This window comes from Gekko japonicus, unplaced genomic scaffold, assembly GCF_001447785.1.
Source record: "Gekko japonicus isolate JY-2015 unplaced genomic scaffold, Gekko_japonicus_V1.1 scaffold369, whole genome shotgun sequence".
NCBI lineage: Eukaryota > Metazoa > Chordata > Lepidosauria > Squamata > Gekkonidae > Gekko > Gekko japonicus.
In genome coordinates, this window is record NW_015160846.1 from 257,798 (window position 1) to 275,571 (window position 17,774).

A 17,774-nucleotide genomic window follows, 5' to 3' on the forward strand; every position below is an offset into this window, starting at 1 on the left:
TCTTCATCAGTGTAAGAGACCAGCGGAGGGAGGCACGGACTTCATGTGAGAATGCATTTTGCAGCCAAGTACTGCCAAGAGGTCTCGCGTCTCTTGCAGCTGCCCGTTTCTGCCAGTTTAGAGAGGCCCACTGAGAATTTCTGCCCCTTACGCATTTCCATACACTAAAGTAGACCCCCGTGTTCCAGTCGAAAAGCAAGCAATGTTTTGGCCTTGACCTGGATAGCCCAGGCAAGCCCTATTTCGTCAGATCTCGGAAGCTCTAAGCAGGGCCAACCCTGGCAAGGATTTGGAAGGGAGACCTCCAAGGAATACCAGGGCTGGGACGCAGGGGCAGGCAAATAGCAAGCCACCTCTCTGAAATGTCCAAGCCCCACTAGGGGTTGCCAGAAGTCAACCATGATTTCCAGGCATACAAACACACTTACACACACACGGAACCCCTCCCCCAAAAAAGAAAGTAAGAAGAGTCGGACTCTACTGTGCGACTGAACAACAAAAAGCAACGTTTTCATAAGAGGCCTTCCCTTCGTGTTTTTTGGCATTTGTACGTGAAGTCCAGGCTGCTTCCCATTTAGTGGATGAAGCTCTCCCACTCCAGGAAACACACCCCGAACATGACTGATTTGTTTGTTTGAAAGAAAATCCCAAAGATGCTGGAATGTCATGCATTCCGGCTTTCTCTTCTCTCCCTCTCTCACACACACTCTCCATTAAAGAAAATAAAAGCCACATAGGTTCTGTTTTTGTCTCAATAGGGTATAACTACGCCACCTCAGTCGGCATCTTAAATTCTGCTGGCAAAATAAAACTAAGGGACTGTAAGAACGTCTCTGCACGATTGTCGAAGGAACTGGTGAGCCACAACGTGTTTTGCACGAAGGTGCTACTGAGAGCCAGTTTGGTGTAGTGGTGAAGTGCGCGGACTCTAATTTGGGAGAACCGGGTTTGATTCCCCACTCCTCCACTTGCACCTGGCTGGATGACCTTGGGCAAGCCGTAGTCCTGTCAGAGCTGTTCTTGAAAAAGAGCAGTTTCTGTCAGAGCTCTCTCATCCCCACCTACCTCATAGGGTGTCTGTTGTGGGGTGGGGAAGGGGAAAGGAGTTTGTAAGCCGCTCTGAGACACCTTTGGGTAGTGAAGGGCGGGGTATCAATCCAATCTCTTCTTCTTCTACTGCCACCGGACTCTGTTGCTGGGCTGACACCAGTTAGCTGTTGTATTTGGTTCACCAGAATGGGCTGGTCCAGAGATTTTACACCACAGAAAACCTGGATCCCAACTCCATGTTTCTTTTAAAAAGTGAGGACAAGCGCTCCTTGCTCAGTGCGGGAATTAGTGATTCTGTGAACGTAGGCAGATCGCAAGATGGAGGGGCGGAAAGGGGTGGGCTCTTTCTTATACGCCCACAGTAATGCTGATTGCCACTTTGAGGTCAGAAAGGAATTTCCCTCCAGGTCAGTGTGGCTGGGGATCCTGGAGTTTTTTGCCTTCCTCTGGGCATAGCGCAGGGGTCACCGGGGGAGTGGGGAGGGGAAGGTAGTTGTGAATTTCCTGCATTGTACAGGGGGTTGGACTTGATGACCCTTAGAGGTCCCTTACAGCTCTAAGTTCTTGCATTTGTTAAACTTTGTTGGGTTTTATTATGCTTAATGCTAAGTTGCTGCCCACCCTCTACCTATATTTATGAACTGGTAACTTCCATTTTGTTATATCTGAAGAAGTCTGTGTGCACACGAAAGCTTATACCGTGAATAAAACTTTGTTGGTCTTAAAGGTGCCACTGGACTCAAATTTTGTTTGGGCAGTCAGTGAAGTTTTTAAAAGCTGGTTTTCTCTCTTAAAGTAAAGTAAAGGTAAAGGTTCCCTTGCTCGAAAGCCAGTCGAGTCCGACTCTAGGGTTGCGGTGCTCATCTCCATTGCAAAGTCGAAGAGCCAGCGCTGTCCGAAGAAGTTTCCGTGGTCACGTGGCCGGCATGACTAAACACCAAGGCGCACAGAACGCTGTTACCTTCCCACTGAAGTGGTACCCTTTTATCTACTTGCAGTTTCTTGCTTTCAAACTGTTAGGTTGGCAGGAGCTGGAACTAGAGACGGGAGCTCGCTCCGTCATGCGGCACACTCGGGTCTCGAACTGCTGAACTACCGACCTTCCACAGCCTGCAGTTCAGCGTCTTAACCACTTGAGCCACCACAGCTCTCTTAGCCCATAGTTAAAGGGATTTGTCAGCCAATCAAGAGTGCGAGTATTTTACGGAAGACTTGACATTTTTAGTACCTTAAATGGGAGCAGCGACTGATGCTGCTGGGAGGGAGCTTTGACTCTGGAAAGCCCCGCATCCAAAAATCTCGTTGTTCTCTAAGGTGCTCCTGGATGCTAATCTAACTGTGGGAACCTGTGGGAAACTAGGTTGTCCGATCCCATTATAGAAACATTTTTGAGCTACTCAATTATGCTGCCTGTTTCTAGCCCAGGACTTCATCTCTCAGACCGATTTATGAAGTCAATCACCCACCTTGGTTTTACCAGCGCACCTTGCTGGATGCGTTTCTAGCCTTTGGCCCAGCGTGTATGACCTTTTCGAAAGATTGCACAGCCTGGAACAGTTGGACCGCGAATACACCTTCAGTGTGCCAACATGCATTTTTAAAAAGGATCTGTCATCCTTCAGTGGCACACTCCGTCTCTTCTCAGCACATCTAGGGAAGTGGCATAAAATATTTACTCCCGCTATTGATTGTAATGTTGTCGCTTCCTTTTCGGAGTAATCAAAGTGGCAGGGGTTTTAATCATAGTTTTCAATGCAGCTGGCTTCATCTTATTATGGCACAGATAACATCCCCTTTTAAATGGCCCATAATGTCCCCCCCCCCATCCTGTAACTAAAGAGAATTAAAAATAATTATGGGACATGACGGAAGAACAAATACCGGGGGGAGGGGGGAGGACAGTGAAGGCGAGTTTGTTTGTTTCCTCCGTGCCTTGCTTGGAAGCTTCCCGCCATTGGAGACAACATGCTGGGCTAGAGGGATCTCTTGAGGTCATCTAGCAGGGCTGTTCTTTAGTTCTCATGTAAGGGTGCAGAAATCCAATCGTCGCTTGATGCTAAGAAAGTTTATTTATTTATTTATTTATTAGATTTATACCCCGCCCTCCCCAGCAGGCTCAGGGCAGCTACAACAAAGGCAATTGCCATAACAACCGTTAAAACAACATAAAAACAATCATTGAACAGTAAAAACAATCATTAAATAAAGTGCGGTGCTCTTGATGTTAAAATTTTTCTCAATCCAAGATGAGTTCCATTCATCAACCTAACCTGGCAGCGTGCATTCTTCGGTTACCTAGGCGTCTGCCCAGGGCCGGCTCACGTCCAGATCTAATCCGCCGTCGAAGATGGCAACTCGGTGGTGGTACAGTGACGGCCTTAAGCTGGCCTTCTGGATGGACATCGGTGTTGTCCAGTGGCTAGAGGGTGCATGGCCCCTAAGCCTTCACCCCTAGTTGTGCCATTATTGTGAGGGTATAGGGTTGCCAACACCAGCTTGGGAAATAGCTGGAGATTTTGGGGGCGGAGCCTGAAGGGGGGATTTGGGGAGGGGAGGGAACTCAACATGGTATAATGCCTTAGAGCCCACCTTCCAAAACGGCCATTTTCTCCAGGGGAACTGATTTCTGATGCCTTGGAGGTCAGTTGTAGTCAGGCCCGTAGCTATGGTGGGGCTTTGGGGGGCTCCGCCCCCTTTCTTAAAGGCACAGCCCCACAAAAATTTCTCCATTTTTTAAAACTTTTTTTTAAAAAAGGTGTGCACTCCTTCAAGCAGAGTGGGGTGCTGTAGTGGACGAAGTCCTGCACTGAGCAAGGGGGTTGGTGACCTTTAGGATCCCTTCTAACTCTGTGTCAAGAAATTAGTCTCCTCGAAGAGAGTTTTCCTGTCCAAGTGCTAGCTTTCTTGGCTATAGACGTCATCCCCCCCATCTGCCGGCTTGTTCTCAGAACTGTTGCTTAGGCTGGCAGAAGTGATTAACTTGCAGCAGCTGAGAACTGTCACCTAAAGTGGTTGACAGCTTGCAATTTAGAGATCTATCCTGGTAACAGCTTTGTGTCGGCTAAATGACTTTTCTTTCTGCCCTGAGAACTTCAGCCCCACCAGAACAGAAAGTTGCCCCACAAGCCACAAACTCCTGACTGTGAGCCCGGTTGTGATCCCAGGAGATCTCTGGCCACCACCTGGAGTCAGGCAAACTTAGAGAGCGACCTGGCCACCCTCTCCTCATGGAGTCCCTCACTCTAAAACGGGGTGTCAAATATGCTTCCAGTTCTGCTGCTGCTGCATCATAGCTTGCTTCTCCCGACTCTCTTAATCACTCAGCCATTTCATGTTTTAACCGGGGTCCTAGACTCAGAACTCTGAGCATGAGATTTCTGTGGTGAATGTCAATAAATCAAAAGTAGCTTTGCAGCTTACAGAGTTAATGTTTTAAGCATGTTTTTATTTTAAGTTAAAAAAACCCTTTTGTGTTTGTGTCCTTTATAAAGGTTATATCTCCGCTAGCTGGCATTACCTTTTATGACACGCATGGCCCGGCCCAACAAGGTCCCATTGATGTCAGATCTGGCCCTCATAACAAAGGAGTTCGACACCCCTGCTCTAAATCCCTTCTGGAACATAGTCCTCATCCGGCTGGGTTTTTTAAACCAGCCCTTGGTTAATTTACAAAGACTTTTTTTTCTCCTTACTGAGTAGATCAAGACTGTTTCCTTGTCTCTTGGGGGAAACAACCTCTGTTCTGTGTTTGTGGCCCACATGGGGGCCAGCCAGTTTTCTACTTGACAAAGTAATGCATGCTTATTTACATAATATGCACGCTGATTCACATGTTAACTCCCAAGAGTACTTACTTACTTACTTATTTAATTCGCTTTGTATCCCACCCTTCCTGCCCAAGCAGGCTCAGGGCGGCTCACATTAAAAGATTAAAATACAATAAAACACAAATTCATTCAGGTATATGTGAATATGCCAAGCCTGGCAGGATTCGAGCCTCTTGCCCTGCAGGTGGCTGTGTGTGAGACCACGGAAGCGCCGGGCCGGCTGAGGCACCCCTTTCAGGGACTGTTTCCAGTTCCAGTTTTCATCAAGTCGGAGCTGCCTGCGCGCTGATGGATGCCTCTGGAGCTGCTTGGCATCCCTTGAATTCTTGGCCCCTTCCCAGGGTACGGAAATTCGACAGTCGGGCCATCCCAGGGAAGGCTTCTGCACGGCCATGCGGACTCACATTCCGTTCAGGGCAGTGGCTCTCGCAAAGGAGAAGTCCCAGCTCAGCTGGAGAGGAGTGCTTTGTGTGAAGCAATGTGTCGGGCACAATGGGCTCACTGGATTGTCCCATGTGCAGAGATTCAACAATGACCTCTTCTTAAAGCAGGGGTCCCTGACCTTTTTGAGCCAATCAGAACCCTTGCTGGGCAAAAAAAACCCCACCTGGCTCCACCCACTTTCTAAAAACGTTTGATGGAGATCACGCTGGGGACTCCTGCCTTAAAGGATGTGGCTCTTGTATCCGCTTCCGTCCTTTCAGTCATACAGGAGATCCACGGATGAAGCTGCCTTTTGCCGAGTTTTTTCCAGCTCCCTCTCATCCACTTGGAATGGTAGCTGCGCTCCGTGATCTTCAGTCTTTCCTAATTCTGAACCTGGGATTTTCTCTCATGCCAGACCCTTCCCCTTATCACAGGGGTGTCGAACTCATTTGTTATGAGGGCCGAATCTGACATAAATGAGACCTTGTTGGGCCGGGCCATGTGTGTCATAAAATGTAATGTCAGGTAGCAGAGATATAAACTTTATAAAGGACACACAAACACAAATGGTTTTTTTAACTTAAAATAAAAACTTGCTTAAAACATTAGCACTCTTTGCAGTATTTTGTTCATTTAACAGTGTCTGATAACTGACACCTCTTGCTCTGAATTATTGCATCAAAATGTCTCTGCTGTTGCAATCCTGAGTCTGCTGTTCAGGTGTGTATCTGTAAGCTGCAAACCTACGATGACGCAGCACCAGCAGAACTGGAAGAAGTAGCAGAAGACAGCCAGTTCCACTGCGGGCTTGATAGAAGCCCTCCGGGGGCCTGATCTGGCCCCCAGGCCACATGTTTGACACCCCTGCCTTATCAGCTGATTCAGATTAACGAGTTCTGCAGAAACAAAGAGGCGCTATTCTGAGAATGGACAATGTTCCTCCTACATGCACCGACTTTTTTTTTTTTGAAACATGCCTCTAGTTTTAATTTGGACAAACACGTGCTTCAGCTATCAGGATTTGGGCAACACTGCTGCCGTTAAAGGGCTTGAATTTTCAAGGCTGATGACACCGGTGCAGTCTGGCCCCAAACGAGCGGTCCACGTGTTGTGTGTGATAACGTGGATCTCTACCACTTATGGGTCTCCTTTCCGTCGCTGTTGTACACAGACTCTGTTTCATTCAAAGTAGAGAAGCTGTAGAATTTTGGACGGCATTCCCTTCCGCATAAACGCCACCGGTTTTTTTGCCGTGTAGGAGTTTTTACGGGAACCGGGAAAGAACAGCATGAGGCTTTCCATCTGGAGGTGTCTGTTTCTTGGCGAAGGTCTGTGGCTTTCAGGCAGAGCCCAGTTCAGAGTTTAAAATTAAACGGGAACCCTAGCTGGAGGAATTCTTGTTGGGCTTGCAGTGGTAGTGAAGATGTTCTTGGCCGAGCGCTGACCACGTATTGGGGGGAAAAGCAATCAAGCTGTTAAAATATTGTGCCTGTGGAAGTGACGCGGCTTCCAAAAGTTCTGTGCCGCTCCCCAGCATCATATTTTGAAGATGTGTGCAGTTAATTTCTGCTGGGTGTGTTATCAGCCTGTGTGGGTCAGGCGGTTCCCTGCTTTCAAGAGCTCCGAGTTAAGTCAGCTGCCCAGAATAGCAAGGGTGGAAGAAACACTCTAGATCAAGGTTCAGGGTTTTCGATCAGAACGTGTTTATTTTCCCTTGGAGAGTCAGAAAAATGCGTTTTCAATTACTTCCCTGCCCCCCATCAAAACAGTAACTTGTTTCCCGTTGTGTGTTGGGAAGACGCTGGTGGTCTCAGCAAACTTCAGGTCAGTGTGGCTTGCTTCCAGATAAGCTTAGCTAGATCCCGCCTGCTGTTACATCTGATGTCAGTTGCACCCTGCTCCGTGGTCCGGGGACTGGATGTTGCCTCTGACCGCCTTCGCCCTTGGAGTGTTTGAACCCCTCCATGTGCCTTTGCATGCTGCAGTGGGAAACGGGTGCCAAACTGCAGGTTGGATGGCGGGATCTTAATCGCGCTTGATGCTTTATGGCTCGCTCCGAGGATCCTTAGCGAATGGAAGCCATTTCTGAAAAAGCGCCAGGGCCTTTTTCATCCCGAAAGGCAGACTGAGCTTTTTGGTCCCGGGAGAGTGCCGCTGAAGTGCTCTTCCTCTGATTGCGTGACGTTGCAGCTTGTTACCGCCCTTCGATGAGCAAACCTATCCAAGGTTGATCATTTTGTGTTTTTGCAGGGCGCTCTGCAGCAAATGGAAATTGAAATGCAAATGGGTTGGGGTGTTTTCTTTCACATTTGCACCCTGCCTTTCCTCCAGAGACTGCAGTGGATAGCCAAGTCTTTCTCTGATCTCAGCAGGAGGGAAGAAGAATAACTGTCCAGCTGGAAGGGGATGGGCTTGATGGCCAAGGGACCCCCCCCGGGGGGGGGGCTCCAAATCGTGGCTTTGGGCTGTATCCACAGAAGTCGAGTGTCCAGATCACACAAAGTGGTGGTATCGCTTTAATCTGCTCTGGTTAGACCTCACCTAAAGTATTGTGTTCAGTTTTGGGCACCACAATTTCAGAAGGATATAGACAAGCTGGAATGTGTCCAGAGGAGGGCAACGAAGACGGTGAGGGGTCTGGAGCAGTGTTCCCTCTAAGCTGAGTTAGTGTGAGCTAGCTCACAATTTTTTAGCCTCCAGCTCACACGTTATTGCCGTAGCTCAGGAAGGAGGGCTCCAGAGCAAACTAATTGATGCAGCAGCCAAATTGCTCGCTCGCAGCTTTAATGCCAGTAGCTCACAAAGTAGAATTTTTGCTCACAAGACTCCACGGCTTAGAGGGAACATTGGTCTGGAGACCAAATCCTGTGAGGAAAGGAGCCGGGTATGTTTAGCCTGGAGAGGAGATGACTGAGAGGTGATAGAATAATCATCTTCAAGTACTTGAAGGGCTGCCATCTAGAGGATGGTGTGGAATTGTTTTCTGTTGCCCCAGAAGGTTGGACCAGAACCAACTGGTTGAAATTCATCGAAGGAGTTTTCGGCTAAACATCAGGAAGAACGTCCTGACAGTTAGAGCGGTTCCTCGGTGGGACAGGCTTCCTCGGGGGGGGGTGGGCTCTCCTTCTTGGGAGGTTTTCAAACAGAGGCTAGGTGGCCCTATCTGATGGCAATGGTGATTCTGTGGACTTAGGCAGATCACGAGAAGGGAGGGCAGGAAGGGTTGCCCCAGTGCTTAGTTCTCATGACCCTTTCTTACATACCCAGGGGGATGCTGATCATCACTTTGGGTTCAGGAAGCAATTTTTCTCCAGGCCAGTTTGGCCAGGGATCCTGGAGGGTTTTTTTTTTTTGCCATCCTCTGGGCATGGAACTTTTTAGGGAAAACTTTTTCACAGTCAGAGTGGTTCAAAGGTGGAATCAGCTGCCTAGGGAGGTGGCGAGCTCCCCTTCGCTGACAGCTTTCAAGAAGAGGCTGGACGGATATTTGTCAGGGATGCTTTAGGCTGGTCCTGCATTGGGCAGGGGGTTGGACTAGATGGTCTGTATGGCCCCTTCCAACTCTATGGCTCTGTGATTTTATAACAGGGGTCACTCGGGATGTGGTGGGGAGGTATTTGTGGATTTCCTGCATTGTGCAGGGGGTTGGACTAGATGACCCTGGAGGTCCCTTCCAACTCTATGATTCTAAGTGCCACTCATGATGCCCTGAGAGGTTGCTTGGGTCATGAGCCCGGCCTCCCAGGTTCAGGTGCATACTCAGTCCATCACACCACATTGGCTTTAAGGTTGTGGCCAGCGTTTGGATTCAGTGACTGTAGGCAAAGGTCCTGGGATTCAGTTACCTTCCACTGCATGTATGCGCTCTGCTTTACCTGGGGTGACTGTCCATTGAACTGTGGCTTGGAGCACCGAGTCGAGACGCTGGTCCCCCCTGGTTTCAGGCAGAGTTATTCTCGGTTGAGTGTTGCTTTGGTGGGAGATGGAATCTGGACCGGTTGGAGTTTCCATGAATGAATAATGTCCATTGGAACCTTGCTTCTATAAGCTGTCGTAGTCATGGGGTAGAGTGGGAGTGAGGGCAGATCTGCAGTTCAGCCTTTCTTCTGAGATATTTGTTGAGATACTGTGCGGAGACAGGAGAGGAGCTGGGGCACAATCTGAGGGGCTTATTTTCTGATGCAGCCAGATGGGGCAATGCAAAATTAGTTCCTCTGTTTGGAAACCAGTTGACCAGGACTGGTCTATTGGTAGCTTTATGAGCAAGGAGTTGATCTTGGAACGTTCTGAAGGCTTGGTCTGAGATCAGTAAGCACAAAGCCTTCACTCAGTAAGTCAAGGCTGATTGGAGCATGGCTGGCTCTGGGATGATGCATCTGCTCTGGGAATCGGTGCGCACGTAGCGCAACTTGTTGAGCTGGCTAAGTGTGAAACGGCAGCTGGCAATGATAGAAATTGGAGAAGGAGCGATGATGAGATGTGGAATACAATAGCGGATTGTCTGGCGGATTCCGTTCTGGGTAGACTTTCAAGTATTTTTTGCATTATGCGTTATATCAAGTATAGTTTTATTAGAAGAAGGAAGAAGAGGAGAGATTGGATTTATACCCTGCCCTCCCCTTGGAGTTTCAGAGTGGCTCACAATCTCCTTTCCCTCCCTCTCCCCACGACAGACACCCTGTGAGGTGTAGGTGGGGCGGAGAGAGCTTTTTCGAGAACTGCTCTGACAGAACTTGTGACTGACCCAAGGTCACTCCAGCAGCTGCAAGTGGAGGAGTGGGAAATATAACCTTGTTCTCCTAGATTAGTGTCCGTGCTCTTAACCACTACACCAAACTGGCTCTTTACAGTTGTCTTTACCATTTTGGTTAGACTGATATGATTGCTGTGCAGTAAGGCAAACTTCCTTTATGGACAACCTGAATTGCATCAAGTATCCAAAACTGGAGCAGGTCTACCAGCAGGTTTTTCTGGGGAATCTGCTGCCGAGTAGACAATACCGAGCTAGAAGGATGAGGAGTCGGAGTCGGTATAAGGCAGGCTTGGGCATTCCTATGTTCTCTTGGACATTCACTCTTGAAACAAATAGGAACTGTGCAAGTTACTGTGGATTGTACACAATAGGTTGGATCCCGTGTATCCGTGGTACTAACAGTGGCACTGTCCTCTAATGCCAGCATGCTTTCTGACACTGGCAGACGAATGGCTCCTTGTACCAGAAGCACTGAAATGTATCAGACTACCCCAAACTAGGCTGGGCGTCTTGCTTGATGGTACTGACAAGACACAACTGTGATGTTGGGAGTTGTATCGCTCTGTGCCATGTGTCAGATTTTTGTCCATAGGAAGGCCAGGGAAACTTGAGGTTCAGGATATCCTGTTTTATGCAGGAGTTAACCAAAGGACCCATGGACTTGTGCTCTTTGCAACCCACATGTCCTTGTTCTGTTCCTCTGTATCACATATGCTCTCCTGTTAGTTTCTAGGAACGAAGTGATGACACTTATTCAGCCAAGTCCTCTTTTTTTGCATGCGGAGTTTGCAATTGTGAAAGTAATCGCGTTTTAAAAAATGCATCAGGTCGGTTTCACATGTTCAAACCACCTCATGTATCTTACCTCGTTACAACAGTCTTGTAAGGTAGACCACCGTGTTGCCGTTAGGCAGCTAAGGGCAGATCCATCGGCTAAATTTTGGGAGCTGTGTGGTAATGCCCGTAATCAGTGTTCCCTCTAAGCTGAGTTATTGTGAGCTAGCGCAAAGTTTTTTAGCCTCCGGCCCACAGATTTTTGTCTTTGCTCAGGAAGGAGGGCTCCAGAACAAACTAATTGATGCAGTACCAAATCGCTCGCTCACACATTTAATGCCAGCAGCTCACAAAGTAGAATTTTTGCTCACAAGACTCCACAGCTTAGAGGGAGCATTGCCCGTAATAGTAGAATTCTGTCACCGTATGCAGGGAGAAAGGTCACAGTGAGCACTGGAAAGTAACGGATTGACTGAGTTACTTAAGTGATTAAAAGGAAAGTGTTCAATCAGCAACCATTCCATCTCTTTTCTGTCTGATCTGTTGTCAGTGCCGGCCTTGTACGGCAAAGAAATATTTGTTGCCAGAATGAAAACATGCGTTGGATTTTGCTCCCTTGACCCACTCGGCCACGTGATTCCTTTTGGCACTGTGAATTCCTGACTCATAGGAAGGGGAAGGGTCCTCCCAATTTCCTGAGGGGCTTCCTTTCCAAACATGCTGGACTGAAATTTTCAGAGGAGAAGCGCCTGGCTTCTCTTCTTGGCACGGATGGATCCCGACAGCATTCCGCAGGTTCAGACGTCACTTTTGGAGAGCCCTGAGGTTGAGCAGAACTTGAGCGTGTTGGTCTGGAATTGGTTTCACTTGCAAGAATTCACAGTATTTAAAAAGGGAAAGGGTATATTGCACGGCCTTTCCTTCCACTTCGGTCAAGAGCTCTTTATCACTTAGGCCAGGCATGTCCAACTTCGAACAGGTAGTGATCTATTTTTTCCGGCCCAAAGTAGCGGTGATCTACCGCCATGAAAATAAAGTTTCAAATTAGTTTCAAATTAGATTTAGACCCACTAAAGTTGGGTTCCACCGCCGCCACCCCCCATTTGTAATGCACCTTCTGTCATTTACTGGTAAGCAAAATAAGGTAAAGGTAAAGGTTCCCTTGCTCGAAAGCCAGTCGAATCCGACTCTAGGGTTGCGGTGCTCATCTCCGTTTCAAAGCTGAAGAGCCAGCGCTGTCTGAAGACATTTCTGTGGTCATGTGGCCGGCATGACTAAACACCAAGGCGCACGGAACGCTGTTACCTTCCCACCGAAGTAGTACCTATTTATCTACTAGCAAATTCTTGCTTTCGAACTGCTAGGTTGGCAGGAGGGTAAGCAAAATAAGCAATAACAAAACAGAGACCACCAACACCACCAAACAATCATCAAAAAACCCCAGACATCTGTCCAGCAAACCAGGAGACCAAGTGGGGCTGGTGATCTACCTCTGACCCCTCCGCGATCTCCTGGTAGATCGCGATCTACCTGTTGGACATACCTGACTTAGGCTACCAATGGTCTCGTTCAACTGATATTAATATTCAGATGTCTTTTCTATGGTCTGTCTTGTGTTGGCACAGCATTGCCATTGGCAGAAACCTGTCCTGCAACCAGCTGTTGGCCTCATCCCTTTGCAGTGTGTAGCTTCAGCCCCACATGGTGACCAAGTCCCATGAGGAATGGCTGAAGAAGTTGGGTATGTTTAGCCTGGAGAGGTGATATGATCACCATCTTCAAGGACTTGAAGGGCTGTCATCTAGAGGATGGTGTGGAGTTGGTTTCTGTTGACTCAGAAGGTCAGACCAGAACCAACGGGGAGGAATTAAATCAGGATAGTTTTTCAGCTGAGCATTAGGAAGAACTTCCTGACAGTTGGAGCAGTTCCTCAGCGGAAGAGGCTTCCTTGGGAGGTAGTGGGCTCTTCTTCTTTTCAAGCAGAGGCTAGAGGGCCATCTGACAGCAATGCTGGTTCTGTGGACTTGGGCAGATCACGAGAAGGGAGGTCAGGAAGGGTTGCCTCAGTGCTTAGTTCTCGTGGCCCTTTCTTACACGTCCAGGGAAATGCTGATTGTCACTTTGGGGTCAGGAATGCTGATTGTCACTTTGGGGTCTGGGCATAGAACAGTGGTCACTGTGGGGGAGGTATTTGTGAATTTCCTGCATTGTGCAGGGGGTTGGACTAGATGACCCTCGAGGTCCCTTCCAACTCTAATGATTCTGTGATTTAACTTCAAATCTGTAACACATCCCCCCCACACACACCGACCTGCACTGAGGCTCAAAGTGGAAGCAGTCTCAGGGAAATAGAATCTGTCTTTCCACCCACATGTTTATTCTCCCCTTCCTTCTCCAAAGTCTGCAACAACCTCTCTGTGTGAGGTTGTGTGGTAGGCAGCTGGGAACCTACACGGAGCGGAGGGGGATCCCATCATGCCTGCTCAACAACCTTGCAAGGGAGGGTAGGCTGAAAGAGATGGCTCTGTTAGACCCACGTACAGGCCAGGACATGTCCGTTTAAACCTTGGAAGTGCCCGAGTTCCTTTGCCTTCTATTTAGAGCCCCCACATGTGTGGGGTGGTTTTTCCCCCTGACTGAGCCAAGATCTGAACCCGGGTCTGTCTGATCAAAGCCTAGCTGTGTCTGTCCATTACACCACACGGTGCTCCTCAGCAAAGGGCAATTGTGTCTCGGTTAGGCCTTAATAAGATTTACCGGTTAGCCCCCTAGAAGTATGTAAATACATTCTGCATCCGTGGCGCATTGGATCCTTGAGGGAGCGCATAATTTAATTACGCACCGTGTGAAGCATTTCCCCTGGTCTGTCCTCCATCTGCGGTTAATCAATTTAGTTGGTGCGACACACACCCCCACGCCACCCCTCCCCCACCCCCAAGTTCTCATCTTCCACAAGAGCATGAAAAATCTCGCTCCCCCTCGGCTCTCTTGACACCGTGCGTAATTTTGTTAAGCGACCCAAGGTTGGCTCACGCCCCCTTCTGCCTGTGAGCAAGCGAGCACACCCTGGCAGCCCCCATGTGGGCGGCTGGGAGGTTCGTCCTCGGGATGGAGAGGCTGTGTGTGAGCAGAAGAAACACCGCCGCGAGGTATATGGCTCATCTCGGCCTGGTGGGTGTTCGTCTCTGGAAGTCGGCTCTGGTCTGACAAGTCACGCCTGCCGTTTTGCCAGCTGTTGGGAATCGTGAAGCCAAACTCTCCCCCCCCCAAAAAAAAGAGAGAATATCCCGCAAACAAGGGAGTTGGCTTTTTGTGCCTGGTCTCTACGTAGCAACATGACCTTGCGTCTCCATGAGCTGTTTTTCAAGGTTTGGAGGCGGCTGAGTTTGATGCATTGGTGGGGGTGCTGGTATTTCTCTTACCCAATAGTCTTTTGCTTACCCAAATGACTCAATTCTTGCACAGTTTATTCCCAATTGGTTGGGAAGGGCACAGGCTTGCGGGGACAAGAGTTGCCAACTGGCCCCGACTTTTTTAGTTTCATTTAACGGAGAGAAGAGTGGAGAGGCCTTTCTGAACTGTTTGGTGCCTTCTAAGACTAATGGATGTGCTCCACTGTGTCTTGAAGACCCTGGCAAGCACTAGGCTTGCAGCCAGTTTTAATTTTCATTTTCAGCCTAGGCTTTTTTCTTTCTTTCTTTTGTGTGTATGTGTGTGAGCAGGGGTCATTTCGTAGAAAAAGAGGTGCAGGAGCTCATTAGCGTAACTCATTAGCATAAATTATTTGCATATGCCACACCCCCTGACATCACCGGAAGTGTGTCAGAAGGCAACACCCACCGCTCAGGCTCCCCTGGACTCTTTTGGATTGCTAGCAGCAGGAAATGACCCCTTTGTGTGTGAGAGAGAGTGAGCATGAGAGAGAGTGCTTGTGAGCCTGGGAGTCATGGTTGACTTTTGACGACCCCTAGTGGGGCTTGGTTGTTTCAGAGAGGCGGCTTGCTATTGGTGGCCTCTGAGTCTCAGCCCTGGTATTCCTTGGAGGTCTCCCTTCCAAGTAGAAGAAGAAGAGATTGGATTTATACCCTGCCCTTCACTCGGAGTCTCAAAACGGCTTACAATCTCCTTTCCTTCCCCCTCCCCACAACAGACACCCTGTGAGGTCGGTGAGGCTGAGAGAGCTCTTTTGAGGACTGCCCTTGAGAGAACAGCTCTGAGAGAACTTGTGACTGACCCAGGGCCACGCCAGCAGCTGCATGTGGAGGAGTGGAGAATCAAACGTGATTCTCCCAGATTAGAGTCCGCTGCTCTTACCTTTCCTAAACGCTGCAGCTCATTCTGGCTGCCCTTTGTGCTTCTGATCCCTCTCCAGAGAGAGAAATAAATCAGTATTTTCTCCACCTCTGTGCCTTGCCTCTGCCTTTTGACCAGATTGAGTTCTACCCCGTTATCCCGCTAGCCCTGGGCTGGGCTTGGCCCCTGAGAGGGACTTGCCCCTTGCCAGGTTGTACCTTCCACGAGCTGGCAGCAGCCCTAGCGGTGAGATCTTGATGTGCTTCTAGGTTTGCCAGGTGAGGCCGACAAACAGGTGGGAGACTTACCACGAGGCTCTGGGAGAGGGAACTCTGAAGCATTGCATTGAAGGGGACCGTGTTCCTTTTAAATGCCTTCCCTCGATTGGATATAATGGAGGACGGGTTTGATTCCCCACTCTTCCACATGCAGCCAGTTGGTGTGACCTTGGGCAAACCATAGTTCTGTCAGAGGTGTTCTCTCAGAAGCAGTTTCTGTCAAGAGCTCTCTCAGCCCCGGCTACCTCACAGGGTGTCTGTTGTGGGGAGGGGAAGGGAAAGGAGATTGTAAGCCGCTCTGAGACTCCGAGTGAAGGGTGGGATATAAATCTAATCTCCTCCTCCTCCTCCTCCCCTTCACCCTTCCCGATATTAGTCTTACAACCTAACCCGTCCACCACACAAGTTTTGGCAATGAGGCTGTTTGGCTCTTTGAGTTCATACCAGTCTGTGCCCTTTTGATGAAATCAAGCAATGGCGAGAAGAATCTTCCCTACCCAGAGCTAGCCTCCCAGAATCCATTGGGTCAGCTCTGGAATCGGTCTGGATCCTCCCCATTAACACCGGGCACCGAACTGTTAATTTGTCTTTATTGCGGCCTATAGATAGCCATGCTGATGTATCTGTACTGTATTTCGAGAGATGTGCAGGCCCAGGGAAATTCTTGATTCTCCCTCCCCTCATAGTTTAAAAATGTTTCCCTGCAGAAAAACCCAAAATTTTGAGGAGCTCTTGCCATTTGTGGGGGGGGGGGGGGGGGGCTCTAGTGATATATTTCAACGTTTTTCTTCTTCTGTGGCTTCAAATTTTCTAGAAGTCTATGTAGAACCAAGAATACTCTGCTGAGATGACGTTGGCGGACACCAGCAGCAACCACAGTGGAATTCAGGGTTTCTTTTTCATGTGATTTCAAAAGGGGGCTGTGTTCTTTGAAAGAGTAATGAAGTGTTTTTCTCTCCCCTGAAGGTAACATAAACCGAAGCGCGCAAAGGATCCACCGAGATGGTTGCCTTGTCGTTGAAGATCTGCGTCCGTCAGTGCAATGTGGTCAAGACGATGCAGTTCGAGCCGTCCACGGCGGTCTACGACGCATGCCGGGTCATACGGGAGCGGGTGCCGGAGGCACAGACGGGGCAAGGTCAGTTTTTGTAACGTTTAGCTGTTTGGACACTCGCTTGCTTGAGCTATACTCCGGAGCCTAGTGTACTGGCCCCGGTGGGTCTGGTGTGGGAGCAGACAGTAGTTCCACAGGACAGCCAGGCAGAAGGGACCAGGTAACCACTCACAGTACAGGTGCAAGGCAGGAGAGTGGCCAGGAGGCAGTCCAAGGGTCAGGTATCTGGAAAGGGGAGTCGTCAGTCAGTCCAAGAGCCGGGGGTCCAGAAGTCAGGTGGTCCAGTGTTCAATCCAGGTTCAGAGTAACAGAGATTCCACTCAGCGAGTCAGGAGACAAAGTGGGTGGTGATGCAGCCGTTGGTACACGTTGCGTCCACGAAGTCAGGTGGTCCAGTGTTCGGATTTATAGCTGACTCTCCCTGGGCTGGTTAGCTGCTGCTAATTGTGGCACGCATCCCTGCAAGTACTCATCTGGCGACAGGTGCCTGTGCTCCATCAGACGTTCACTGTGAAGGGCTCTGATCTCCACTGATGGGCGACTGCACTCAAGGGGTGTTGGAGAAACACTGGGCCCAGCCTCCTCCCTCTCCTCTGTGTCTGATGCCAGTAACTGGTTCGCAGCTGGAGGAGAGGGCAAATTGCTTACAGCCGGTGTCTGGTCAAGAGCTTGCATCTCCCCTCCCTGAAGATTGATGGGATCTATTGCAGCTGTCTGTTCCTCCCCCTCTGAGAAGGAGATATCGTACCTGTCCGGTCAGGCTGGGAACAAGGGAGACGTAGGACACCTAGTGGCTAGCCAGGGTGGCCAGCTCGGTGTTGGGAAATCCCTAGAGATGTGGGGGTGGGGCTTCCTGAGGGGGGGAGGGACCTCGGTGAGGCAGGACGCTACAGAGCCCACCCTCCAAAGCTGCCATTTTCTCCAGGGGAACTGATTGGGACTGCCACTCTCAGTACGCCCCGAGAAGAGTGTTACTCTCGGGAAGTAAGAAACGCCTGGCGGTCCCTGGTCCGAGAGAGAACCAGCCGTCCTCAGCAAGGGCCGGGGCCTTTTCGGCCCTGGCCCCTACCTGGTGGAGCGCTCTGCCTGAGAACATCCGAGCCCAGCAGGATTTGTTGCCTTTCCGCGGGGCTCGTAAGGCAGAGATGTTCTGCCAGGCTTTTGGTTGAGGACGACAAGGGCAGTTATGTGATCTCGGCAGCCTCTTCTTACCCTTTATGTCCACCCGCTCCCATCTTTGACGAGTTTCTTCTGGGAGG

General features: G+C 49.5%; 1 protein-coding gene across 1 annotated transcript in view; it reads left to right on the forward strand.

The window, feature by feature from the left end:
• The window catches only part of TLN2 (talin 2), a 156,066-nt gene that overhangs the window by 20,653 nt on the left and 117,639 nt on the right, over positions 1-17,774 (forward strand). Inside the window, exon 2 of the mRNA XM_015420227.1 lies at positions 16,368-16,539. Within this exon, the coding sequence (XP_015275713.1) occupies positions 16,404-16,539 (136 nt within the window). The 5' untranslated portion in view covers positions 16,368-16,403. The remainder of the gene's footprint in view (positions 1-16,367; positions 16,540-17,774) is intronic.